Source organism: Pristis pectinata, chromosome 6, assembly GCF_009764475.1.
Source record: "Pristis pectinata isolate sPriPec2 chromosome 6, sPriPec2.1.pri, whole genome shotgun sequence".
Taxonomy (NCBI): Eukaryota; Metazoa; Chordata; class Chondrichthyes; order Rhinopristiformes; family Pristidae; genus Pristis; species Pristis pectinata.
This window is the reverse complement of record NC_067410.1, coordinates 96,991,303-97,018,381: the sequence shown is the minus strand read 5'-3', so window position 1 is coordinate 97,018,381 and position 27,079 is coordinate 96,991,303. Positions and strand designations below refer to the sequence as shown.

Below are 27,079 nucleotides of genomic sequence, written 5' to 3'. Positions count from 1 at the left end.
GTTCTCCAATACTTTGCTTTCTTGAATCTTGAAATGTGGATAAACTTTGGGCTGTATTAGGTCACTATTGTTATTGCCAATGGAGAATGTACTTTTTACATTTTTCAACAAGTGGATAATTACCCATCTTTATTAGTAGCGGTCAAGTTTATAGGTCAGAAAACACAGGCTCATGTGTAAGGTTTATTTAGTATTTTATATCCTGTAGCCAATTTAGTCTTATTTCATTAATTGGCACATTAAATGTGCATAAATGCAAAACAATTATTATGCTGCTAGAATCATTTTTACATCTGTGCACAGAATTTCACTGACATGATTCTAACTTTAAGGTTCCCAGAAATATTTAGTGTCTTTTCAGATTTAGGTTTTATGAAGACTTTGATCCACTGCTTGCATTAAGATTGCATACTTTAACTATGTTCTAAAGGATGATACCCATTTGCACTTTGGAAATCCTTCATCTGAGGAATGAATTATCACAACCAAAGTGTATAATTAACAAGAACAATTAAAAATAAGCAGCTGTTCAAATATCTGTGGAATTGAAAGGACAACATCTATCTTGTTCTAACAGAGCACGTGGCAATTAAAATAAGATAAGGTAAGATGTCTTTATTAGTCACATGTACATCGAAACACACAATGAAATGCATCTTTTGTGTAGAGCGTTCTGGGGGCAGCCCGCAAGTGTCACCACGCTTCCAGCGCCAACATAGCATGCCCACAACTTCCTAATCTGTATGTCTTTGGAATGTGGGAGGAAACCGGAGCACCCAGAGGAAACCCACACAGACACGGGGAGAACATACAAACTCCTTACAGACAGCGGCTGGAATTGAATCCGGGTTGCTAGCGCTGTTTACTGGTATTGGTATTGGTTTATTATTGTCACTGGTACTGAGGTACAGTGAAAAGCTTGTCTTACAAATGGATCGTACAGGTCAATTCATTACACAGTGCAGTTATATTGAGTTAGTACAAAGTGCATTGATATAGTACAGGTAAAAACAGTAACAGTACAGAGTAAAGTGTCACAACTACAGAGAAAGTGCAGTGCAATAAGGTGCAAGGTCACAACAAGGCAGATCGTGAGCTCATAGTCCATCTCATTGTATAAGGGAACCGTTCAATTGTCTTATCACAGTGGGGTAGAAGCTGTCCTTAAGTCTGGTGGTACGTGCCTTCAGGCACCTGTATCTTCTACCCGATGGAAGAGGAGAGAAGAGAGAATGTCCCGGGTGAGTGGGGTCTTTGATTATGCTGGCTGCTACACCAAGACAACGAGAGGTAAAGACAGAGTGTAATAGTGTTACTCTAACCGCTACACCGTGCAAAGCCAAAGGATTTGATTTGAAGATTTGGGAAGCACTGTGGCACAGCTACCCCACAGCTCCACCTGCCCAGGTTCCTTTTCAAGCTTTCTCTTCAACTCAATTGGCAGTTTACATTGTTGGAATGGGGGGTGTTGGGGCAAATGGTAGATCAATGATTTCACGTGGGAGTGAATGGTGATATAATATTCCAAGTCCACAAGGGAAAGCAACCTGGACACACTTGGATCAAATCTGTTCTGCTTCTTACAGGATTTCTTAACTGTCTTGCAGTTCAATTCTCAATGTTGTCTCCTCCATCTTGACTTTTGTTGAGATAGCTGCAGTTTCTCAGAACTTCTCAGATGCTTCAGTTTTCAGACATAGAACAGTTAGGGATTATTCTGGAGTTATGAAATTATGGATAGTAGATATTAATTAAAAAGCGAACCAGTTTTCAGGAAATAAAACCTGTCCACAATTTAACTTCAACTGATGCTTTGGGGTCATTGATACCTATCATTGGGTGTAGGACATGCTGATACTGTGCCATTGAAACTATGCAGGGGAAGACAATAGATGAAAGTCAATTGATGCTGGAGGAACTCAGCAGGCCGGGCAGCATCTGTGGATAAAAGCTGGTGGTCAATGTTTCGGGTCAGGACACTTCCTCAGGACTTCAAACAATAGATAAATGTTCATGTTAATTGGTGCTCATTGAAGACTTCAGGATGAGCTCAGGGAAGGCATTAAGTGGCCATCTGCTGTATTAGCACATTGTTAAAGGTATTCCCCTGCCACTTAATGCACGGTTCAGGACAGGTCTGTTTTGTTACTTAATATTCTGGCTAGTTGTATATTCATGAAGCCATCCCTCAACACAGTGACAAAAGAGGTCTATTTTGGGTGCCTGGAGTTTGCGCTTGGAAGCTTTTGGAACAGACACCAGTTTTGAATATTCAAAGAGGTTCTGCTAGTTGGGATGTGCTCTCATTGTAAATAAGAATTCTGCAAATTTACCTGATATATTCCAAATGTTAAAATTAAGTAGGTGTTTATAGCCATTGAAACTGTAGTTAATCAGTTATTGTTATCTTTGTGTTTAAACAGTATAAAAACATTGTGTCAGGATCTGCTGTGTGAATAAAGACTTCTATATTTCCCAGTTACAGTGTCTGTGTGGCTGTTTAGTCAGTCACAACAGAACCTGTAGCTATCTTCTTTCCCTCCTTTCTCTTTGTGCATCTGTCACAAACCAGCAACAAAAGAAACACACTGAGCATGATTCAGTGTTAAAAACTATTTTATTAATTACTACTTATGATAATACGTAAAATAAAAGTTAAAAAAATGTTAGTATGTTAGAATTCAAAAATGTTAAACCTTGAACGTTAACCCCAAAACTAAACCCGTCGTGTGTGTGTGTGACAAAGTCCAAAACTCCCAGTTCCGGAATGGTTCTTAAAGTTCAGTTCCGCAAGCCATAAGGTGAAACATGAGCAAGGGCTTCTTCAACAACCACCGTTGTCTGAAGATAAGATGTAGATGTAGAGAAACATAGAGAGAGTAAATACGAAATCCAAATGTTCCATGATGGAACCCAAACGACACTTCAGTGTTTACTCGGTAGTGACTTCCTCACCCCGAAAAGCATCCGAATCGTGGTCGTCCACACACAAATACCTGTTTCCTTCTACAGGTCAGCAACAAAGTGAACTCCACCGGATTACTTCCAACTTCCATACATGGATTTCAGTGGCAAACACAGTTATTGTTTCTCATCCATCGATAGAGAAAACAAGCAGGCTGGTGTCTCTCTCCCTTCTCTCTCTCTCTCCTTCTTCTTCTTCTTACTTCTTCAACAACGTCATTACGTCCTTTATCTTCTATTGACGTAAGCACGCCCCACACACACATACATACACACACTCTCTATCTTAAAAGGGACTTTCACTGAGTCCTTAACACCTCCCACCTAAAAAAAAATTTTTCCCAAGTAAAATTTAACCGCGCATAGTTAGTAATGTTAATAATTATCATGCTACACAACTACAGACTATCAGATTAGTACAGATACATGTTTCCCATTTAACATCGGGAAAGACAATCAGCAATCACATTATCTTTGCCTTTAATGTGAGTTATCATGAGATCAAACTCTTGCAAAATTAAACTCCAGTTTAACAGCCTTCTGTTCTTGTTTTTGACTCGGCTCAGAAACACCTATGGGTTATGATCTGTATATACAGTCAATGGTTTCTGAGCGGTGCAAACATATACACTGAAATGTTGCAAGGCTAAAACAAGCGACAGTAATTTTTTCTCTATGGTGGAATAATTCTTTTGGTGCCCATTAAATTTCTTTGAAAAGTAAGCTACAGGATGGTCAATATATCAAGGTCACCCTTCTGCAACAACACAGCTCCTGCAGCTTCATCACTGGCATCTACTGCTAATGAAATGGCTTTTCAAAGTCAGGTGTTTTGAGCACAGGATGGTAGCATAAAATGGCTTTCAGCTTCTCAAATGCTTCTTGACAAGAATCTGTCCAAACAAACTTTACTCCCTTCTTCTGAAGATTAGTTAGGGGAAGAGCAATATCAGCAAAATTTTTACAAAATTTTCGATAATATCCAACCATTCCCAAAAATCTTCTAATAGTCCTCGTACCTGTGGGAATAGGGAACTCAGATATTGCTTGAACTTTTGCCTGAACAGGAGCTTGCTTGCCTTGACCTACAACATAACCAAGATACGTCACAGTGGCATGGCCAAATTCACTTTTAGCCAAGTTAACTGTAAGGTTAGCCTTGGAAAGTCTTTCAAACAACCTTTCTAACACAGAGGTGTGATCTTCCCAAGTATCGTTCCCAGTCACTAAGTCGTCAATGTAGGCATCTGTATGTCTTAACCCATGAATCACTGAATTAATCATTCTTTGAAATGTTGCCGGAGCATTTTTCATTCCAAATGGTAAAACATTGTATTCATACAATCCAGAAGGGGTTACAAAGGCTGAAATTTCCCTTCCTCTATCTGTTAATGGAACACACCAGTACCCTTTTAATAGGTCAATCTTTGTAAGAAATTTTGCCTTTCCCACTCTGTCTATGCAATCATCCACCCTAGGAATAGGGTATGCATCTGACTTTGTTACAGCATTCACTTTCCTGTAATCTGTGCAAAATCTAACAGTTCCATCAGGTTTAGGTACAATAACACAGGGCGAACTCCAATTTGAAGTAGAATGTCTAATAATATCATTTTCCAACATGTATTTTATTTCCTGATCAACAAGTTTACTTTTTTCCACATTCATTCGATATGGGTGTTGTTTGATTGGTTTTGCATCCCCAACATCAACATCATGGGTAATTATCGATGTTCTGTTTGGAACATCTGGGAACAGATTTTTAAATTTTAAAATTAATTCTCTCATCTGCTGTTTTTGTGAAACTTGTAAATGGTCCAACTTCGTTTCAAGGTTCTCCAGGATATTTTGGTTTTTTAGTTTCGATGGAACAATATTTGGTCTAAATTGGCCTTCCTCAACATCAACAACCTTTACATCATCCACCAAGGCCACAACTGAATCCCTCTCATAATAAGGTTTTAGCATGTTTACATGACAGAGTTGTGTTTTCTTGCGTCTATCTGGTGTTTTGATTATATATGTTAGATCAGTCACTCGAGATTCAATAACATAGGGTCCAGAAAAACGAGCTTGCAAGGGATTATTTTGGCTAGGGAAAAATACCAATACCTTTTGCCCCACTGCGAATGTCCTAGGCTGAGCACGTCTATCAAAATATGTCTTCATTCTTATCTGGCTTGTTTTCAGATTCTCTCTCGCTAGCTGGCAGACTCTCTCCAACCGAGTTTTAAATTTTTGGACATAGTCCAACAGACTCAAGTGCACTTCCTCATTAACCCATTGCTCTCTTAACAACTCCAAAGGTCCTCTCACCCGATGTCCAAACACAAGCTCAAACGGACTAAATCCTATTGACTCCTGGATCGATTCTCTAACGGCAAACAAAAGTAAATGGATACCTTCGTCCCAATCCTTGACAAAGACAAATCTTTGAATTCAGGCTCACTATAAGGATGTTGATCCTCCAGTGAAGACAGAAAAGTCTCAGATAAGGCATCATAATTTTCTTCCTGTTTAGGACTGTCACAAGGAACCACATCAGACTGCACCGGACTGTCTGTCTTGGCTAATTCTCTAGCTCTAGCTCGAGTCACCGCACATGATGGGTAAACATCTGGATCATTCTCAGACTCATCAATCCTTGGTTTGGTTGTTAACCGTACCACAGGATCACTTTCTCCATTTGCAAGGTCATTTCCCAATAACAAAGAAACTCCTTCCACTGGCAAACTAGGTCTTATCCCTATCTCGACTGGTCCTTCTACGAACTTTGACTTTAAAATCACCCTGTGAAAAGGGACAGACATGGTGTCATCTGTAACACCTCGCACTAGATTTACCTCACCAGTGTCACTTTCTTCACCAAAATTTAAAACACTGTCCAGCAAGAGAGATTGACTAGCCCCAGTATCTCTAAGAATTTTCACTGGCACCTGGGGTGACTCATCATTCAGTGAAACAAAACCCTCTGATACATAAGAACGGAATTCCTTTCTCACCTCCTCCAACTTTTCCGCTTTTCCCTCTTGCAAGGACTGATCTTTAACAGCATCTCCTAAACCTTTTTGATTTTTAATTGCCTGAAAGCAAGCATTGGGCACAGCTTCCTTCCTTTTCTTCAAAAGAGCGCAATTAGATATCACATGGCCAGGTTTCTTACAGTAATAACAAGTACGCTCAACAGGTTTCTCCAGCCCTGGCTTCTTTTCATCTAACCAGGCCAATAGAATTGTTTCAAGATCTTCCCTACAGTTTTATTCACACCAAAATGACCACCCAAAGGCATACTGTGGGCCAGGTTTAAAATCTCATCAATCTGGGGTACAATCCCAGACGACACTCGTTAACCTTGGGAACTATCCCGGACGAGCCCCCAATTTTGTCACAAACCAGCAACAAAAGAAACACACTGAGCATGATTCAGTGTTAAAAACTATTTTATTAATCACTACTTATGATAATACGTAAAATAAAAGTTAAAAAAAATGTTAGTATGTTAGAATTCAAAAATGTTAAACCTTGAACGTTAACCCCAAAACTAAACCCGTCGTGTGTGTGTGTGACAAAGTCCAAAACTCCCAGTTCCGGAATGGTTCTTAAAGTTCAGTTCCGCAAGCCATAAGGTGAAACATGAGCAAGGGCTTCTTCAACAACCACCGTTGTCTGAAGATAAGATGTAGATGTAGAGAAACATAGAGAGAGTAAATACGAAATCCAAATGTTCCATGATGGAACCCAAACGACACTTCAGTGTTTACTCGGTAGTGACTTCCTCACCCCGAAAAGCATCCGAATCGTGGTCGTCCACACACAAATACCTGTTTCCTTCTACAGGTCAGCAACAAAGTGAACTCCACCGGATTACTTCCAACTTCCATACATGGATTTCAGTGGCAAACACAGTTATTGTTTCTCATCCATCGATAGAGAAAACAAGCAGGCTGGTGTCTCTCTCCCTTCTCTCTCTCTCTCCTTCTTCTTCTTCTTACTTCTTCAACAACGTCATTACGTCCTTTATCTTCTATTGACGTAAGCACGCCCCACACACACATACACACACACTCTCTATCTTAAAAGGGACTTTCACTGAGTCCGTAACACATCCCTCTTCCATATGCCATCACATTGACCTTGACGCTATTACAGTGCCAGTGATCGGGGTTCAATTCCCGCTGCTCTCTGTAAAGAGTTTGTACATTCTCCCTGTGACTGTGTGGGTTTCCTCCAGGTGCTTCGGTTTCCTCCCACATTCCAAAGACGTATGGGTTAACGTGGTGTAATTGGGCAGTGGAGGCTTGTTGGGCCAGAAGGGCCTGTTACTGTGCTGTATAAATAAAGTTTTAAAGTCTTAAGAAATTTTCCCTTGGATACCTCTCTTCTTTCAGGTTTTCAGAGAAAATATCTTGATATAACCTTCATGGTACGATGTTACTTTGCACTCTCATATCCTGCATGAGAGTGAGGTTGATGCTTGTGGCATGTTTCTCATCCTTTTTCTGATGTGGGTGGTCATGTGGATTTAATTTCTTTGGGAAGTGCCACATCCACTCACTCGATTGGAGATATATGTTTCCAATATCTAGTGTGTCCTCCATCAGTCTGTTATCTTCCCACAATATAAATTTTGTTTCTTTCTGATTGGATTCTAATTCTAATTTGAATCTTTTGAAGATTTTGTCAGAACTTTTATTTTCAAATTACCTCGTTTCCTAGCTGGTGAAAAATTCCAATCCTTTCTCTCCTATCCACAAAATCAGAATCAGAAGATAAGAGGGCATGTCCCAGATGGTGGGGGTCCTTACTTATGGATGCACCTTCTTGAGGCACGGCCTCTTGAAGATCTCCTTGATGGTGTGGAGGATGGTGCCCATAATGGAGCTGGCTGAGTCTACAACCCTCTGCAGCCTCTTTTGATCCTATGCATTGGAGCCCCAATGATGTGATGCAACCAGTCAGAATGCTCTCCACTGTCCATCTATAGAAATTTTCAAGAGTCTTTGGTGACATACCAAATCTTCTCTTAACGAAGTAAAGCCACTCTGTGTGCCTTCTTTGTGATTGCATCAGTACGTTGGACCCAGGATAGATCCTCCGACATGTTGATGACCAGGAACTTGAAGCTGCTCACCCTTTCTACCACTGACCCCTCAATGAGGACTGGTGTGTGTTCTCCCGACTTCCCCTTCCAGAAGTCCACAATCAGTTCCTTGGTCTTGCTGATATTCAGTGCATTCATCATTACATTGCTGATTTTCTCTTCATCATCCTTACCTTTTAGAAAATTGTTGAATGTCTATTTACAATTTTGGTTAAATATTCTTAGTGCCTTCACAATGTTGCCAACCTTCCAGTTCATCACGGGCTAGGACTGTGCAGTTATTGCACAATCTTACATACATTTGGTAAATGCATTCAAGTTAATGTTGAATATTTGTTGAAGAAAAGTTCAGTATTCACATTATTCATGTGGTATAGGTTTTTAATCACTGGACCACAGCCACAATGTTGCTATCAGAGTTTCTTAATTACAGTTTGAGATTCAAATATGTGGCTTGGATCCTGTTCACTTTCAGACAACAGATTATGTGCTGCTGAGAGACATAATGCATGATTCCCACAAAGAATACACTCCACTAGTGAGTGATATGGTACAATATGCTTCTATAACAGTATTGATTCCCACCTATTATTGAAATAGGCCTTGCACACATTGTGCACATGAAGGATAGGCCTCTATGTACTCCACCATTGCAGAGTGTGCATATGAGAACTGATAAGACATGGGCCTAGGTCTGATTTACATGGAAGCAAAGGCTAGTGTTGGGCTTAAGGGTGGTGGCCTGGTACCTGGTGGTAAGGATCAAGATCTCAAGCATTGTATTGGTTGGGAGTGGGAGTGCAAATAGTTGCTGAGGGGTAATGAGAGTTGTCTTGTAATCATGGGCAAGGTGCTTGTAGAAGATAGTCCAAGTGATCAATGGATGGGGTCGGGGGAGGGCCTGGTTATAGAGGGGCAGGGAGCAGTGATTGTTGATGGTAAAGTCTCCAAAAGATGATGGGGTGAAGTTCAGGCTAGAGGTGCATAGGCAGGTCCACATTAACGAGTAACACAGCTTCCCTCACAAGCATTGTGAAGATCATCGATGAGTCATACACACATGGATCAAAATCCAGGATTGCACTGTGAATGTCTGGGCTCCTCCCTACGCTAACACACCAGATGCATGGAGGGCCCAGACTGCAAGTTATGGACTTTATGGAATTTGCAGCATTTCCAATTTTCTTTTATAATTGTCTTACACTGAAATTGAACTGTATAGCACACAAAAATACTGTGCTACATGGCATAATCTCAAGACCCAAGTTTTTTTGACATCCAGGGGAAATATCAAAGGCGGATGTACTGATATTGTGGTCTGTCGCATATGGTTAAGATCTGTTGTGTAAAGCAATGCCTCCCACTAACAAACTGAATTTATTCCTACTGGTTAGAATCTGTGCCGGCAGAAAGCTTTGTATATTTTCAACACTGAGTGTCCATTCCAACCATATTGCAATGCTCATTCAAATTGTGTCCCCGTTCCCATTTATTTCTCTCCTGCCATGTCTTTCAAATTGTACAAATGTCTTCCTGTTGTCTGCCTAGTTGTGTGGAATTTAGATCCTCATGTATGTGCAATATGAGTTCCTATTTCACATTAAATATAATTCAGTAATATATTACTGGATACTTGGCAAAACTTCCAGATGAATCAAAACCTGGATTGAATATTTCCACAGGAGAGCTTTTACTTTTAACTTATTTTTCTTATGTTTTGTTGAGGAAAATAAGAAATATAATTCAGTGTTTTAGGGTTAATTTGAACTTCTCAGTATTAAACATATGTATCAATTGGCATTAACCGGCTAATACTAACCATTTAAATTGCCCTTAAGAGTTTAATGCAGTAATTTACATTGTCAGAGATTACTTACTACAAAGCAAATTAATTGCTAGTGATAATGGCAGCCCTGAATGAACAGCAGCACTCCTGTAATGTGTTGTGGGGTAAATGTCCAAACTGCTGCATCTACATTGAAGGTATATAATAGTCTTCTGTTGGATGTGTTCAAACTGGGGAGCCCGCTTGCTTTTTCATTTCAATATCTTTCACTTCCTCAACATTTCATTCTGTCCTCAGAGGTTGGAATTGGTGTCTTAAACCTAACCTTTGTTGTAATGTTTCCTGCTTTCAAAAATTTCCATGTTATGGATGTCCAGTTTGGATGAAAGAGTGCAAGTGAGGAGAGGCCATAGTGTAGCTATATCTACAGTGTAGCTATGATCCACTGCAGTGAGAGGAGATCCTAAGATACTGCTGGAAGCACTGATGAAGTAAATCAACCCAGACCAGCAATGTTCACACGCTTCAAAAGATCTGTTCTACATTTGTTCACTAGGTCTGTAAATTTAGACAGCAGGGAAACAGGCCCTTTGGTTTAACTCATTCACACTGACCAGAGCACCTACCCGAGCTAGCCTCATTTGTCTGTGTTTGGCTCATATCCCTCTAAATCTTTCCTGTCCATGTACCATGGGCAGGCACGGTAGTGTAGTGGTTAGTGTAACTCCATTACAGCTCCAGCGGTTCAATTCCGGCCACTGTCTGTAAGGAGTTGGTACGTTCTTCCCGTGTGTCTGCGTGGGTTTCCTCCAGGTGCTCCAGTTTCCTCCCACATTCCAAAAGCGTATGGGTTAGGAAGTTGTGGACATGCTATGTTGGCACCAGAAGTGCGGTGACACTTGCGGGCTGGCCCCAGAACACTCTACGCAAAAGATGCATTTCACCGTGTGTTTCAATGTACATGTGGCTTTCTTTTCTTTTCTCTTTTCTTTTCTCTTTTCTTTTCTTTTCTTTTCCTTTATTTTCTCTTCTGTCCAGGTGACATCTAAACAATGTAATTCTACCTGCCTCTACCACTTCCTCTGGCAGCTCGTTCCATATACCCACCACCCTCTGTGCGAAAAACTTGTCCCTCAAGGTCCCCTTTAACCTTTCCCTTCTCACCTTAAACCTATGCCCTCTGGTTTTAGACTGCCCTACCCTGGGAAGATGACTAGCTACCCTATCAATGCCCCTCATAATGTTATAAACCTCTGTAAGGGCACCCTGCAGCCTCCTTTGCTCCAGGGAAGACAGTCCCAGCCTATCCAATCTCTCTTTATAACCCAAGCCCTCCAGTCCAGGCAACATTCCTGTGAATCTTTTCTGCATCCTCTCCAGCTTAATCACATCCTCCCTAGAGCTTGGTGACCAGAACTGCAAGCAATACTCCATCTGCAGCTTAACCGACGATTTGTGCAACTGTAGCATGATGCCCCAACTCCTATAGTCAATGACTTGGCTGATGAAGGCAAGCATATCGTTTGCTTTCTTCACCACACTGTTAACTTGTGTTGAAACTTTCAGGGAACTATGTACTTGTACCCCTAGGTTTTGCTGTTTAAAAACCCTCCCCAGGGCCCTGCCATTCACTGCATATGTCCTAGCCTGGCTTATCTTCCCAGAATGGATCACATTGCACTTGCTTGAGTTAAATTCCATCAGCCATTCCCCTGCCCTCTTTCCCAATTAATCTAGATCCTGGTGTAATCTTAGATCACCTTCTTCACTGTCCACTATATCACCAGTTTTGGTGTCATCTGCATACTTATTAGTTATTCCACCTACATTCTCTTCCTAATCATTAATATACAACACAAACAATGAAGGACCCAGCACTGATCCCTGACGCACATCACTGGTTACTAGGTCTCCAATCTGAAAAGCAACTCTCCACTACCAACCTCTGCCTCCCCACCACCAAGCCAATTTTGTACCCAATTTGCTATCTCATCCTGGATCTCAAGTGATCTATCTTTCCAGAACAGCCTACCATGCAGGACTTGGTCAAAGGCCTTGTAGACAATGTCCGTTGCTCTGCCTCCTCAAAAACTCAAATGTTTGAGACATGATTTCCCATGAACAGAACCATGCTGACTATTCCTATTCAGTCCTTGTCTTTCCAAATATAAATGAATGCTGTCCCTCAGAATCCCTTCCAATAACTTTCCAATTTCTACCCATATGGCCTCGCTGGATGTTTCCCTGGAATATCTTCTCTAAGTACTGCTGTAATACTCTCCTCACTATCACATCTTCTGCTCCTCCCTTACCTCTGTCATGCTGGAAGCATCTGTACCTCAGAGCACTGAGTTGCCAGCCCTGCCTGTCCTCAGTATGTTTCGGCAATAGCTATAATATCACAATTCCTGAGTGCCAATCCATGCCCTGAGTTCATCTGCCTTACCTGTCAGGCTGCTTGCATTAATAAGTGCAATTTAGCTTATCAACTCCCTGTCCTCCCCCTGCTTGGCCTTCCTTATGGACTTGCTCGCTTCTCTAGATCAAACTCTTTTCCATGAATGTTTTCTGTTGAAGTGCCCTTCTATCCCTAGCTAACCTACACACATTAACCCATTGATGTTAATGTTTGAGTACGCCAGATCACCAGTATTACGAACTTTTGATCACTTGAGTTTTGTTTACTGCCAGCAAATAAAGTGTACACAATCCTTAAATTATCTAGAAAATCCATCCAATGGTGTCATTTCAGCTATGCCCCCTACGCATTATAAAGCCCTTGAGGAACAATTCCTTTGTGTGCAATGTGCAATTAAGTCCAAAACTTGTTTCTCATAAATGTAGTTCTGGTTTTGTTACACATGATGAAGGAAATTCTCCACTTGTGTAAGTACTGAAGGTCTGTAAATCTCTTCAATCATGATTTTTTTGGACAGCTCTCTTTAAAAGGGATGGTCCACTGCAGTGCACATAACCATTTACTTCTTGGATTTGTTCAAGTAGAACTTTGTGGTGCTTATAGAATGTGATAGAAGGTGGAAGTGCAGGTTGACAGGATAGTCAGAAAGCTGGGACATTGTGGCAAAAAAAGTAGATGTGAGTGTAATGGATCTTAAGGAGAATTGGGAGAGAACGGCAAACCCATCAACAGGAAGGCAAATTTAAGAAGAAATGCAGAAGGCCAAATTCAGCAGAAGAAAGCGGCTTGCATTTATATGCAACCTTTCATAATAGGAAGTTATCCCAAGATGTTTCCAGAGCCAATGAAGTGCCTTCGCAAAGTAGTCACTGCTGTAATATAGCAAGTGTACTAATATGCACAAAGCAAGGTCCCAAAGCAAAAATGTGATAAATTCATATACATAAAAATATTTGTGAAAATCATGTTGTTCAGGGGATCTACATTAAATTGTTGCACAAGAAATTTGTATGTGGAACTTATGCAATGATTTGTGCATTTAAGGAGTCTTAATTGTGTTCTTTTAGTACACAATAATGGGAAATAGTTTTAGGAGTTTTGTGATACAGCTTAAAGTAACAGGCCATGCCTGCAACTTTTAAAGGGGAAATGTTCTTTACCGCAGAGACCTGCTGCAAGTTATTATGCCATCTTGGAGTCCCAGGATGATATGGGAGCAGGTGTTTCTTATCTGATGCTGATTCTTGTAGAAGAGGTAGACACTAGAAAGAATTCTTGGATGCTCGAAGGCCAAAACAAGCCATCCAGGATGGTGATAAACTGGCAGTGGAAGAGGTGGCAGAAGAGTGAAAGGAACAATTTCATTAAGACCGAGTCTCACTGCAGAAACAAGTTTAATAAACTCACATGTGTAGTCCAGGTAAGTGATCACAGCACTAAGTTCCATCCATACTGACTGCACACTCTTATCACTAATCCGACAGTTGAACACTTGCATCTCGGCACAACATAGATCCCTGAAGGTTGCCGCACAGGTCGATAAAGTTGTTAAGAAGGCGTATGGTGTGTTAGCCTTCATTAGTCAGGGTACTGAGTTCAAGAACTGCGAGGTAATGTTGCAGCTCTATAGAACTCTGGTCAGACCACACTTGGAGTATTGTGTTCAGTTCTGGTTGCCTCATTATAGGAAGGATGTGGAAGCCTTAGAGAGGGTGCAGAGGAGATTTACCAGGATGTTGCCTGGATTGGAGAGCATGTCTTATGAGGATAGTTTGAGTGAGCTAGGGCTTTTCTCTTTGGATAGAAGGAGGATGAGAGGTGATTTGATGGAGGTGTACAAGATGATAAGAGGCATAGATCGAATGGACAGTCAGAGACTTTTTCCCAGTGGTGACAATGGCTAACACGGGGGGACATAATTTTAAGATGATTGGAGGAAGATATAAGGGTGATGTCAGGGGTAAGTTTTTACACCGAGAGTGGTGGGTGCATGGAATGCACTGCCAGAAAAGGTTGTGGGGGCAGATACATTAGGGACATTTAATAGACGCATGCATGATAGAGAAATGGAGGGCTCTGTAGGAGGGAAGGGTTAGATAGATCTTAGAGCAGGATAAAATGTTGGCAGAGCATTGTGGGCTGAAGGGCCTGTACTGTGCTGTAGTGTTCTATGATCTATCTTACAACTTTCACTCACTTCCATATATCTAATTAACGCAGGAATAGCACACGTAGATATTGTAACACACTGAACACACACATGCCTCTATCTTGTAGGAGAAAGTGGCAAACTGCCATTGATAGTGTTCCCATGCATTCTTCTACGTGCTATTTTAGCAGCAGAACCCTTGTACACAGTGCATCTTGGGCTTGAGAACTTGTGTGCAGACTCAATTATAGTAGAGGTCAAAATGCTGGAACTCTAACTTTGCTGCTCCACCTAAACAGATCACTAGCTTAATCCACCAAATTTTACTCACCAATAAATATTGAAAAGAAAGAGCATTAGGAATATGACAAATATTTAATATCAAATTTCTATGTTTATTATGAGGGGGCAGTAAGTCAATGCACACACATCCATTCATTCTATAAGTTCACAAGAATCCTTGGCCTGTCCACATTTTTTCAATCTGATATCTGTTATTAACATTGTGATGAAAATCACTGAGGATTGGAAAGGACATTCAACGTTGTAAGGTTTATTTGTAAACAGTTGAGCTGGAATGAACATCTTGCACCACTGAAACTCATTTCAGTCCACATCTGTACATTGAATAATTCGTAGGCCACTGGAGGATTCTCTGCAATTTTTATCCAAGAAATTGCAAATATACAAATGATCAAATTATTAGAATAGGTATTTTGTTTCAAACACTGTTTTCATTGAAGTTGCTTAAAATGACTATTTTGACTAAAAATAAAAACTGATACAATGGTATTTAAAATGACAAGAAGACAATGTGTGCATGTGTGTGTGTGTGTGTGTGTTTGTATGTGTGTGTATGTGCAGATGTGTGCATGCATAAGAGTGCATGCATCCGTGTGTATTGTAACTATGTTGATTGTGTGTTATTATATATGCCTTGTATGCATGTATGCAGAGTAAGTGAGTTACTCAACACTGTACTTTAGCTTTGAATATGAGTGAAAGCTTGATTGATATATGGGTTTCGCTGTGGCCACAGAAAGGAGGTGCATGCACTGATTGTAACCCACCATTTGTAATCCACCTGGCATATTTGTTCTAGCTGTGATGGATATTGAAGTGCATGACTCAAAGATAATTGATGTTGGGATAAATGTACAGAAGACTAAAATTTGAATGTAATCCATTTTTGGAATGCATTAAGTACCTGGAATAATGTTTAGGTTTGTCCTGGCTGTGATCCTAGTGTGGTTATCCTGGCTCTGATGGATTTTAGGATTTATGAGATGAATCTGATCGAAGTGAGGATACATATACTCATTAAATTGGGATTGTGTGTAGCGGCTCTATCAGAATCGGAGTGTGTGAACTTATTTTGACCAAGGTTAGGATACGTAGAACAACTCATATCAAGATACTGGAATATACACAGGTAGGGTGCGCACACTAACTGCTCATTACTTATATATGTGCACTAATTATGATCAATACAGGAATATGTGTATTTGACTGATGATGTTGGGATGCAAATATTGCCAATGATTGAAGGGGGTGTGTCTGTGATCACTGATTGATATTGGGGCTTACATTGTGATTGTGGTCAGTGCTAGGGTCATATTCTATTATTTGTGTTGGGCCTTTCTCTGATAGTTGCTGGCTGTATAAACTATGAACAATACTAGATTTATGCACCAAGATCATTATTGGCTGTGTAGACTATAATCAATTTTGGATAAAGGCACTATGAATGATGATGAGTATACATGGAATAATAGGTGATGAATCTATATAGTATGATTTGACACTGTGTAGTTTGACTATTGTTGAATGTATGTATCTTGACTGGTGCCAGCTTTATGGATTTTGTTGAGTGCATGGACTATGATTGATACATGATTTATGCACTATGGCATTGTTGTAAAATTATGATCTCTGTTGAGATGCATGCACTGACTGTGATAATCTTTAGGTGTGCCTTGACTGTGCTTTTTTTCTCTTTTTATTCACAGTGTGCTTTACACAAAAATACTATAAAGTTCACACTATATTCAATTATACTATTAAAATTCAAGAAAAGTGAATACGGGACAATAACATCATAATTATATATATATATATATATATATATTTATATATAGATATATCATAGGTCAATACACATCAGTAAAAAATATTTGAAAGCCTTCAACTCCTCCTGTTTACTTTTCAACAGGTTTTGAACAAACAGCCTCTACTGAGATTACATTGCACAGATTCTGATCAAGGTAGGGGAGATTTTCCTGAGTTCACACCAACTGTGCTAATGTGCCCAGGCCCAACAAAAGTTGTATAATCAGCTGGGGAAAAAAAAACACCTGGGAAGGAATCAGTCTGAATTTCCTTGATTTAAATGGTTAAATCAGATGAGCCCCATTATAAGGTGTGCATTCTGACCCATCTGATTTCCCAACATCCCAGATGATCTACTGGTGGTACAGAAAAGGAAAATCTCTCCTAGGTCCCATTGTTGAGTCGTATACAAAAATCAAACCTAAACCCAGTGGTTCAGTGTTAAAAGATTTTTACCCTAGTGCTTTGAGCATTTGATAAGTTTTCCTTTTTAAAAATGTATTATCAATTAGTGCAGACCAGAGAGAGGAGCAGGGCTGTGTAGTAGGCAATGGCAAAACATACCAAACTCTACTGGTGTTTGCATAGGAAAGCAACTGGTACTCCCGTTAAGAGAGCTCTGCAGAGCAGGATGGCATCCCGCTGAAATTTATCAGTAACTAAAGAGGTGGATGTCTGCATTCTCCTGCAGACTGAATGACCATTGGGACTCATCTTCCCTTTGTCTTTGAAACAGGATAAAAAAGTGCTCATAGAACAAAATATTTAGAACAGGCAGAGAATATCCCATATGTGCTCACCATGCAACACCATTGCAAATCTCTTGTTAAAGAACAGGCTTATGGTTTTGTTACACACAGTGCACAGAGGAGAGATTCCCCTTTGGTGGTCAAGAATCAAGCTCCCTCTACCAACCACCTCCTCTCATGCCTGCCTCTGATTGATTGCAATTTCTTAAAAGCTGACAATAAAATTAATTATATTAAAATCCATTCACATAACAGCACAGCTGTTTAATTATTTATTGTTATAGCAATATTACTTTTAAATATTATTTCACAACAGTGCTTCTATAAGGCAGCTTGAACCTGGGTCGCTGCCACGGTTGATCGGCATGGTAATTGGTTCAGCCTCTGTCATGTGACATGTTGGCTCCAGTCACAGTGAACCATGGTCTCCTCAAGGCAACTGAATCGTTTGAGCCGACAGAACTGAAGGGTCCAGGTGGGCAAACCGATGTGGGCATCAAAGGTCGAACAACAGTCATCTAGGAAATTACTCTTGGAGGGTGCCTGTAATGGTTAGAGGTCAAAACCTTGGGGGAAGCATGCTTCACAGAGGACTTTGTCAGATTGCTGTGTCCCAGAGAACAGTCTGTGGTTTTGTACAGGGTGATGCCGTCAGTTTCAGATTCTTTGTTGTTGCACTGTTTTTCTTCCAGCTTGGCAGGATGGGCATGCTGTCTTGTTTACAAAGACCTTTATCTGGCTTCTGGCGTGACTTGATCTCTTTACACAAACTGCGTTTCTTCTCAATCATTTCAAGTATTGTGTTGTCTCCATAGAACCACTGTTGATACAATGCCTGGATAAAAGAGAAGGGAAAAAGACAGGCAGAAACAAAAGCATAAATCCAGCCGTTTGATTCAGGGATGTCCTTTTAATCCCTTTTTGATAGTTTTTCATGAGGGGCTCCATTATTATTTATTCATCAGCTAGTTACAATGAAGCAAAGGCGGTTGGTATTAAGTAAATTGACCTTGACTCTTTACCTCTAATCATTAAGTCACCCTTTAAAGCAGTTCTCACAACCATTTGGCATTCCTCTTTAATCAAGCGGGCAAAATACCTAGCAAATAAATACCAGGATGCCAAACCCTGGCAAAAGTTTCTAATTGCTGATATATTAAATAATTAATTTAGTAATTTAGATCTCTTTCCTTCTGACTGCAAATTGTTGTGAGAAAAATGTCAGCATTTTGCCACTGACCTGATCTACTGTTTTATTACCATTTCATTGAATTGTGGACAAAGTGATATAGACCTTGGTTTTTAAGTGAAAGGAGAGCACACAAATGGAGGAATGAAATAAGAGCTTAATACATACAGCACGTTATGACAAGCACATGCTAAATGCAAGTATGAGGCCACAGAACATATCCAATATAATAAGCAGGTTTCGAGCATGCACACAGAAGCTTATCATAAATGCTTGTGCTGGATGCACGCAGACTGTCATGCTGAATGTATGTCAAACTAGTTCTACTTCACATGTAGAAGGTCAAGACAAATGTATCCCCAGCTTGGAGCTTTTGGCAGCTATCTCCTGTTCTTGTCTGGAAGCACTTAGTGGTGCAAAAGTTCAAGTCAGATGTTATCCCCGCAGCTGCTGACAAGAACCGTGCCTGCAGTCGGAATGGATTGTCCACATTTTTGTAGTGTGGGCTCCTAAAGAAACCCACAGCCCCCCTCCACCCCCAACCCCAGATGATGGAGGCTTTAGACACATTGAGACACAACTGGCTAGCCCTATACACACTGGCAACCGAGCATTGAAGTGCATTCGTACCTGGTCATCTTCTGATCCTCTTGCAGTTGCTCCAAAGACCTGCAAATATAGAGGGATGTCCAGAGAGGTCCCAAACATGCAGTACATTATGAAATAACTTTAGGGAAACAGGCCAGGAGACAGAAGGTGTGTGGATTTATATAGCTAGCAACATGGTGGCAGAGTGACTAGGTATCAAAGAAGCACTAAAACTGGTGGGGATGGGGAGAAGTATTTACACTCTAATTCCTCAGAGCAAAGTTCACGCACATCAGGAGGGGAAGTGATCGAACCCTCTCTGCTGATCCTCGCAGTGTCTACCTTATATGTACTTTGTGCTACTAAGCTCCAATGCATCCAGTTCATGACAGGTGCAGGAGCTCAGTGCCAGAGGATGCAACAGGTCAATTTATGGCCGAGACGCATGTAGCTTCCAGAACTCTACTGTGTGAAGAGGACGAAACTAGTGCAAAGCAGATGTAATACTGACCACAATAAAACAATATCAATAATTCTAGACGAGGAACATTGCCAAGCACTGTTTTGAAGGTGGGACATTTTCTGTTCTGCCTGGGTGGTAAATGTGTGGAGCACATCACTCATCTGTTTTAGAACCCGCCTACTCATCTCAAATGGGATCCATCATGGGTGGTCAATCTTCAAAACCAGCTTTATGCCTGGGTGGCAGACGAAAACTCTACCCCAAAATCTCTAGTAAAGGCCACAGTTTTGTATCTCTCTTGTTGATGTTGTCTATTTTACTAAAGTAATGTTTTGTTTAAGCTGCCTGTTTAAAAAATAACTTAGTAGCTTTCCCAATGAATTGTCACCTGTAAATGAGGAACATGCTCACATCAATTACTATCCTAGTTCACTTTAAAGGAATGAAAAAAGTTGATGTTTTCTTCTCTTTGGCCTTTGAGATTTAACAAAATGTAGTCAATGTACAATGGTAAGTTAGTTCTTGATTTTAGATTGCTAAAACTTTGATTTTCCAGATTGCTTCATTTCATGTTCCTCAGGGATGATAATTAATACTTAACGTCCTTCTGATATTTCCCTGGACAGGAAATTTACCTGTATCTTGTCTCCTCAATACTTTTTGCCCTCATTCTTAGCTTCCCATTCACATATATATTTCACAACATAGAAGGAGGTCATTTGGCCCATCGAGTCAATGCTGGTTCTCAGATCAACCGTATCAATCCATTCCCCCACTTATTTCCTTGTGGCTCATTCTCTCTGATATGCTCAGAGGCATGGTAGTGTAGGGCAGGCATGGTAGTGTAGTGGTTAGCGTAACGCTATTACAGTGCCAGCGACCCGAGTTCAATTCTGGCCGCTGTCTGTACGGAGTTTGTATGTTCTCCCCATGTCTGCGTGGATTTCCTCCGGGTGCTCCGGTTTCCTCCCACATTCCAAAGACATATGGTTTAGGAAGTTGTGGGCATGCTATGTAGGCGCCGGAAGCGTGGCGACATTTGCAGGCTGCCCCCACAACACTCTATGCAAAAAATGCATTTCACTGTGTGTTTCGATGTACATGTGACTAACAAAGATCTGATCTGATCTGATCTTATCTGATCTTATCTTATCTTATCTTATCTTATCTTATCTTATCTTATCTTATCTTATCTTATCATATCATTGTCTCCACACTGATTCCCCTAGAACCTACTGACAATAAACATTAACCTACCAACTGGCGTGTTTTTGGGATGAGGGCAGAAACTGGGGCACTCAGGGAAAACCTATAAGATCACTTGAAGACTGTAAAAACTCCACAAAGACAAAACAATAATTATGAGGCTGCAGAGGTCAAAATTGAGCTGGAGATGTGAGGCAGCAGTTCTATGTACTATCCCACTGTATCAATCATTAACCTATCAACCTCATCCTTTATTTTCCTTTCTCAATGCCATTCCCAATTGTACTGGCAACATCTTATTCCAGCTGGCTCACTCCTTCCTTTCTCTGACTGAGTGCCACCCCTGACTCCACTTGCTCCTCTAATTCTTTAGTCTTTAGACAATGCCTACTAATTCTGGGTGGTAACGTTTATTTAAGTTCCTTCATCTTTGTGAAATTGTTCCCAATAACTTAGGTCAAATACTCTTATAAAGAGCTGAAGCATCTGAGTAAATGTAACATTTACTTTTAGACTGTATCTATTGTTTACGAGCTTGTAACTTGCATGTCTACAATGACCACATAGGCATACTGTAAATATGAACATATTTTATGCAGCAATATTATAAACAGCTTAATCACATACTTGTTTTTTTCCACAAAAGTGTTTGTGCTCTGTTTACAGAGCACACTTGTAGATGACAGAAAGCAGCTGTTATGGAGATTTCCCTATGGAGTACACTTCGGAACAAAACCAGAGAGACAGAAGTGGAAGGATGTACACAGACCCTGACTCAATGAACTATGTTTACATCAAGTACCCAAAAAAAGCACAACAATGTTTCACAGTAAATGACAGTGGAACAGCATATCAAGAGAAAAGATGGACAGACTTTTCACTGCCCTAACATATTTCATCTTTCATCTTTCAGTCTGCCCTATGATTGCTCAGCAAAGGTCAAAGATCAAAGGCCAGAGTAAATGAGCCCAAATTCTCCCTGCTGAAAGCTGGCTGTAGAAATGACCACAAAACATGTTGAAAATCACTGAGCAGAGATCACATTGTCACACAAGATTCCAAACACTTGCTCACTAAAATACCTGCGACTTCAAACGTGATGGATTGTTTTGTATATGAGGGTGGTAACAAATAATAAAAAACTATAGATTCTCAGTTCCCATGTCTTGCTGCTCTGGGTTAGCTCTGCAGGCACCACAGACAAGCTGGTGGGAGAAAGGTGTCTGAAAGTTAATGGTGAGACAATTTGCTTAAGTAATCACATATTTGACTTTGCCAGGAAAACATGAGTGATTTTATAACTTAGATCAAATGACAAAATACAATTCACCAACTAACTAAAAGTTAATGAACTTGTTTAAAGAAAATACACATTTTTTTAATATCATCATTCTTCTCTCCTGACAATATGAATCTGAAGAGGAGTGCACAGAATGCAAGAGGGTATAAAAAGTAACTTTTAAATAACTTTTAATGGTCGATGACTGCAAAGTGCTTTTGGAAAGTCACAGTGAATGTTGTGACATGACTATTTTAGAGAGGGGCTGCCTGAAAACTATGTCCATAGAGTCAGACTCCAGAAGCTTCATAGTTATTATTTTATCTGTCGTGTCTGCATTAGAAGTTTATGTTTGCAAGTGAATCTGGAACACTCCGGGGGAAAAAAGTGAGAATATAGAAACTATTCTCACTCTCTCTTTTACATTGTAAGAAGTGGAATCTTCTCTCAGGGAAATAATCACAAGGTTTAATTGTGGTTTAATATACCAAAGATATTTTAGTCTCCTGGCTTTATCTTACCCCCACATCTTATATGCAATGTCCTGTTCCTATGTAGTCTGTGCTTTGCTAACTCATGTCCCTTTCACCCATTACTGCTGTACTTGCTGACCTACATTAGCTCCTGGTTAAGTCTTCAGTTTTAAAATGTTCATATTCATTCTTCTATCAATCCATAACCATCAGCCCTCCCCATTCTGTCATCTCTTCCAATCATATAACCTCCCACGATATCTGCATTCTCCCAATTCCATTCTCTTAATCACGCCTGAATTTAATGGCTGCAAGTTTTAATTTGCCTTTAACAGAGATGGCCCAAGTTCTGAAATTCTCTCCGTAAACCTCACCACATCTAAATCACTCTTCCTTTAGAATGCTCCTTAAAACTTACGTCTTTGACCAAGCTTTGAATTATCTGTCCTAATATCATCTTTTGTATGTTGGTGTCAAAGTTTGTACTTAGCAGCATTCCTAGAAGGATGCTGGGGTATCTTGTTGCATTAAAGATAGTATATAAATAGAATTTATTTTTGTTATAGATTATAAGAATTTTAACAATAAGCATCCTGTGTAGAGTGCATTGTACCTATCATTACAACAAAATGAACAATATGTTGCATTAATAACGCATTTCTAATCTTTCCACAGTTTTGCGTATATATTTAAGATCCATTGTTATCTCCTTTACTGTCTATAATAAAGATAAGCAGCTGAATAAAATTGAAAAGAAAAATGCAATGACGGGCAAACAATATTTTTTTGTAATAATTGACGAGACCAGCCTTATTATCTGCTGGATTTATGCTTTTCTCTCTTTGACAACCAGCAATGAATCTGTCAGATTGAAGTATTTTTGTAAAATCAAAGTAGAATTTGTTTATTTGCCTAGAAATAGGTACTGTGCAGTTAAGATAGAAGGCAAAATGCTTGGGCTCTAATTTGGTAAATATCATATCCAAAGTTCGTAGAATGCAACACTTGCCATTCCAAAGGATATGATTATAAGAACATTTACTGGCACCTAGTGGTAATAAAGAGAACATTGATTTCTTCTTATTGGAGAACGGGTATTAAAATCAATGACTAGTAAATCATTGACTTCTTTGTGTTGGGAAAAAAAATTAGCACATCCTTTGCTGACCAGCTGAGGTACACTTCTCTTTCCTACTCTAAGCAAAGGGATGATGTCACAGATTACAACATGCACTCAAAATATTCCTCGCGCTCACTAATGTGAAAACAGATGTTATTTGGTAGAAAATACTATTCATTAACAATTAACTGTTGGGCAGCTGGGCCAAGAATGTGGCCTGCCTTTAAAAAAAAGGATACTCCAATCCTGTCAGTAAATTAGTGCCAATTTAACATTTGTAAAACTTTGTATGCTTTGTGGTTCATTGTCAAGAATGACGTAAATACTAGCTAGACAGGCAATTATAAAAAGTCTACTGATCTCATCAACCAAATCAGCTAACACTATACACACAATAAACAGCTTTATTCCGAGAACAACCTTGATCTGTGTAAGTCAGTAATTATGTTCCAATGTAAAGGCCACAACAGACTCCCTGAGTGTCATGAACGGAGAAGGAGTCAAAATCCTGGTTACAATGCCAACCAAAGTCTTCCCTGGTTCCAGTTTCTACAGTATTACAAATATGACTGTACTCATTATTTAATCAGCTCCCTGTCACTATTCTGGCCAAGGTTCAACTGAACATTGATCATGTACATATTAATGAACCTATCAGAAAATAAGTAGCATTAGCAACTGTTTGTAGTTGAGTGAGGAAAAGATTATGAGCAAGGTTTGAACACCTAAGTGCCTAAAAATTGAAATCCACTCTCTTTTGGTATACTATTTGGGCACAATGGGTAGTGTGAGCACCCAATCGAGGAACCCACAAAAAACTTAGAGAAGTGGTGGAAATCCCAGCAGCTAGGTGGTTAGGGTGGATTTCACACTTATTCATTTGTTCAAATGCATTTTCTGAAGCCTGCAGAAGTTGCGGTTGCCTCATTAATGCCATGTAGACCAGTCAGATCCCTTCTCCACGGCAGATGCAGAACAGATGCATGGTACTTGCAGTGGAAGTGAGAGGGAGGGATGGTGGAAGAGGAGAAGTGGGGCTGTGTGTGCTATGCAATGTGTATGGACACCCACATCCTCCATGTGATGGTCCAGTCCAATGGGCCCCTGTGCTATGAGTGGCCCAAGTCACTGTGAGGCATTGGGTCATCAAGGGCCACTGATCATGTCATCTTGCACTGAAATATGTAATATGGAAGTGCACTGATCATTGCCTGTGGTCAGAAATGGAGCACAGGAAGATAATTGTCATAGAACATGTGGCCAAAACCATTGATGCTCTAATGGGGACTCTTTAATTCACATTTTATTGGTGACTTGCTGCAAGGTTTCCTCCTTGTTTTAATGGGGGTTAAGAAAAATTGTCATAAGTTGCCATCATTGCTCCAATATCTGTTGGCTGAGATGAGATTTGCAAACATTGATGGCATAATTATGCTCACAAATGATGCTGGAATGATCCACGCTTAGGTGAACTGAGCCTGGAAGTGCCCAGTTCAGTGTCCTGATGAATTGACCTTCCACAAGTAATGGGTACTCTCACTTCAAAAATGCACTAAATGCTTTTATATGCAATTTGTTCTCAAACATTTATCAATTCACGGACTAGAGAAGACAAGACATGTATTTATGTAGCACCTTACACAAGTTCAGGCCACTTAAAAATGTCTTTACAGTCAATTAAATATTTCCTGGGATATAGTAACTTCTATAAAGTGATAGCAAGAACTCTTCTATACTTATCATGGTCGCTACATTGACTCTAACAATTAAGATATATTTTACAACTGGGCTATATGTTTATAATAGTATCCATCAATGACTAGAATTTCTGCACTTAAAACATCTTAAGCTTCCAAGTAGATGAAGTATACATCTTTTTTATTGAGGGACATGAATGCACAATTAGATGTAATTGAAATTCAGTAAACTGTGTCATTAAACTTGAGCACACCCCAGAAGGATTCTTGAACGCAAAGTCACCATCAGATAAACTGGGGATATGCAGGAAGTGCATAGTGATCTGTCATTCAAAAAACGGAAATAAATGGTTGAGCTGGTTAAGATGGAATCAAGTCTGACCCTACAGAGATGATGTCGCACTGAAGAGCAGAGATGAACATAAAATAATTAATTTGAACCAGAGCCTGTCATCGAAGAATGGAAGTAGTGATCTTGAAGGAACAGCTAATGCAGATCCATTGCTGAAATTGGTGCTATCTCATAGGGATGAGCAGGTGGGTGGCCAAAGATAGCTGGTAAAGACTAATTCTGATATGAAATTAAAAACATAAAATGCTGGAGAAATTCAGCAGGTTAGACAACATCTGGGGAGTTAATCAGCCATTCAAGAGCACGCGTGGTGTAATGAGGCAATGTTACAAATGCACACAGAGATAGAACCTACCTAGTCTTCTAAATTCAACTTGTGAGCTTTGTAATGTAGCAACAAGCAAGATACAAGAGGAACTCAGCAGGTCAAGCAGTATCTGTGGAAGGAAATGGACAGTTGATGTTTCGGGTCAAGACCCTTCACCTGCACTGAGGGGAGAGGCTAGTTTAGAGATGAAGGGAAGGGGTGGGGCAGGAGCTAGCAAGCAAAAGAGGAATCCAGGTGAGGGGGGGGGGAAGGCAGATGGAGCAGCGAAGAGTGGAAATAGTGACAGAGGCTGGGAGGTGATAGGCAGAGGTGACAAAATTGTGCCCGTCGATGTTAAGATCTATGCTTTTGATGGATGAACATGTGAAGGAGAGGAAGATCAGAACAGATGAAAGGTCATCAGCCTGATACATTAACTCTGCTTCTTTCCCCGTAGTTGTTGCACAGAAGATATTTTTTTTATTTTAAATTTCCTATATCCATTGTACTTCTGCTATTGTAACTTGGATGTTCCTTAGTAGGTACCAGTAGACATTACTAATGTAGGACAAAACCTAGAATTATCCTGAGTTCTCTTTGCAAAAAAATCCCATTCAAATATTTTTGACTGAAATCTCGAATGTTTTTCATTGCATTGTTACTTGTGTCATATATAGTGGGTAGTGAAATGGAAGAATGTTGTTCAAATGGAATCTCCTTGACTTTTAAATGTATTGAACATAACATTTATGTCTATGAATATGATGACTTTAATTAAAATTGGTGTACCAGGAGCCAGCATAGAACAGCTTCCTTTTGTGCTGTAACAGTCCTACGATTCTATGTTGCTGGAGGACCTGTATCACTTGAAATCAGTGAATTAGAATGCAAAAGCTCCCTCTGTTGGCTACTGTGAGAATATATGAAGAAAACAGCATGTTCTTCAATCAAGGAATTTTTGGAGATTAGATTTAGTTTCAGTTTAGACCAGCAGTTTTGTAGAAACTGATAGACGAGTACAATCATGTAGAAGGGGAATGTGCAGAACAGAAAAGTAAGAGACAGGAATAATGTATTAATGTGACTCTTACACCAAGGGATGAGGTGGTTCATCATCTAAAAGCCATT

At 40.0% G+C, this 27,079-nt stretch overlaps 1 protein-coding gene and 1 long non-coding RNA gene across 4 annotated transcripts in view; one reads left to right on the top strand and one right to left on the bottom strand.

The window, feature by feature from the left end:
* LOC127571980 (uncharacterized) overlaps positions 1 to 27,079 on the top strand; it is a 230,350-nt gene that overhangs the window by 52,846 nt on the left and 150,425 nt on the right. The gene's annotated exons all lie outside the window — the stretch shown is intronic.
* Positions 14,819 to 27,079, bottom strand: part of nyap2a (neuronal tyrosine-phosphorylated phosphoinositide-3-kinase adaptor 2a) — a 126,491-nt gene continuing 114,230 nt past the window's right edge. Inside the window, exons 7-9 of one of the 3 annotated variants that reach the window (XM_052018772.1) lie at positions 26,000 to 26,081; positions 19,097 to 19,135; positions 17,979 to 18,112 (exon numbers count right to left, since the gene is read on the bottom strand). In XM_052018772.1, the coding sequence (XP_051874732.1) occupies positions 19,101 to 19,135; positions 26,000 to 26,081 (117 nt within the window). In that variant the 3' untranslated portion in view covers positions 17,979 to 18,112; positions 19,097 to 19,100. Of the gene's footprint in view, positions 18,113 to 19,096; positions 19,136 to 25,999; positions 26,082 to 27,079 lie in introns of all 3 variants that reach the window. The other 2 variants (XM_052018770.1, XM_052018771.1) reach the window with 2 other exon arrangements.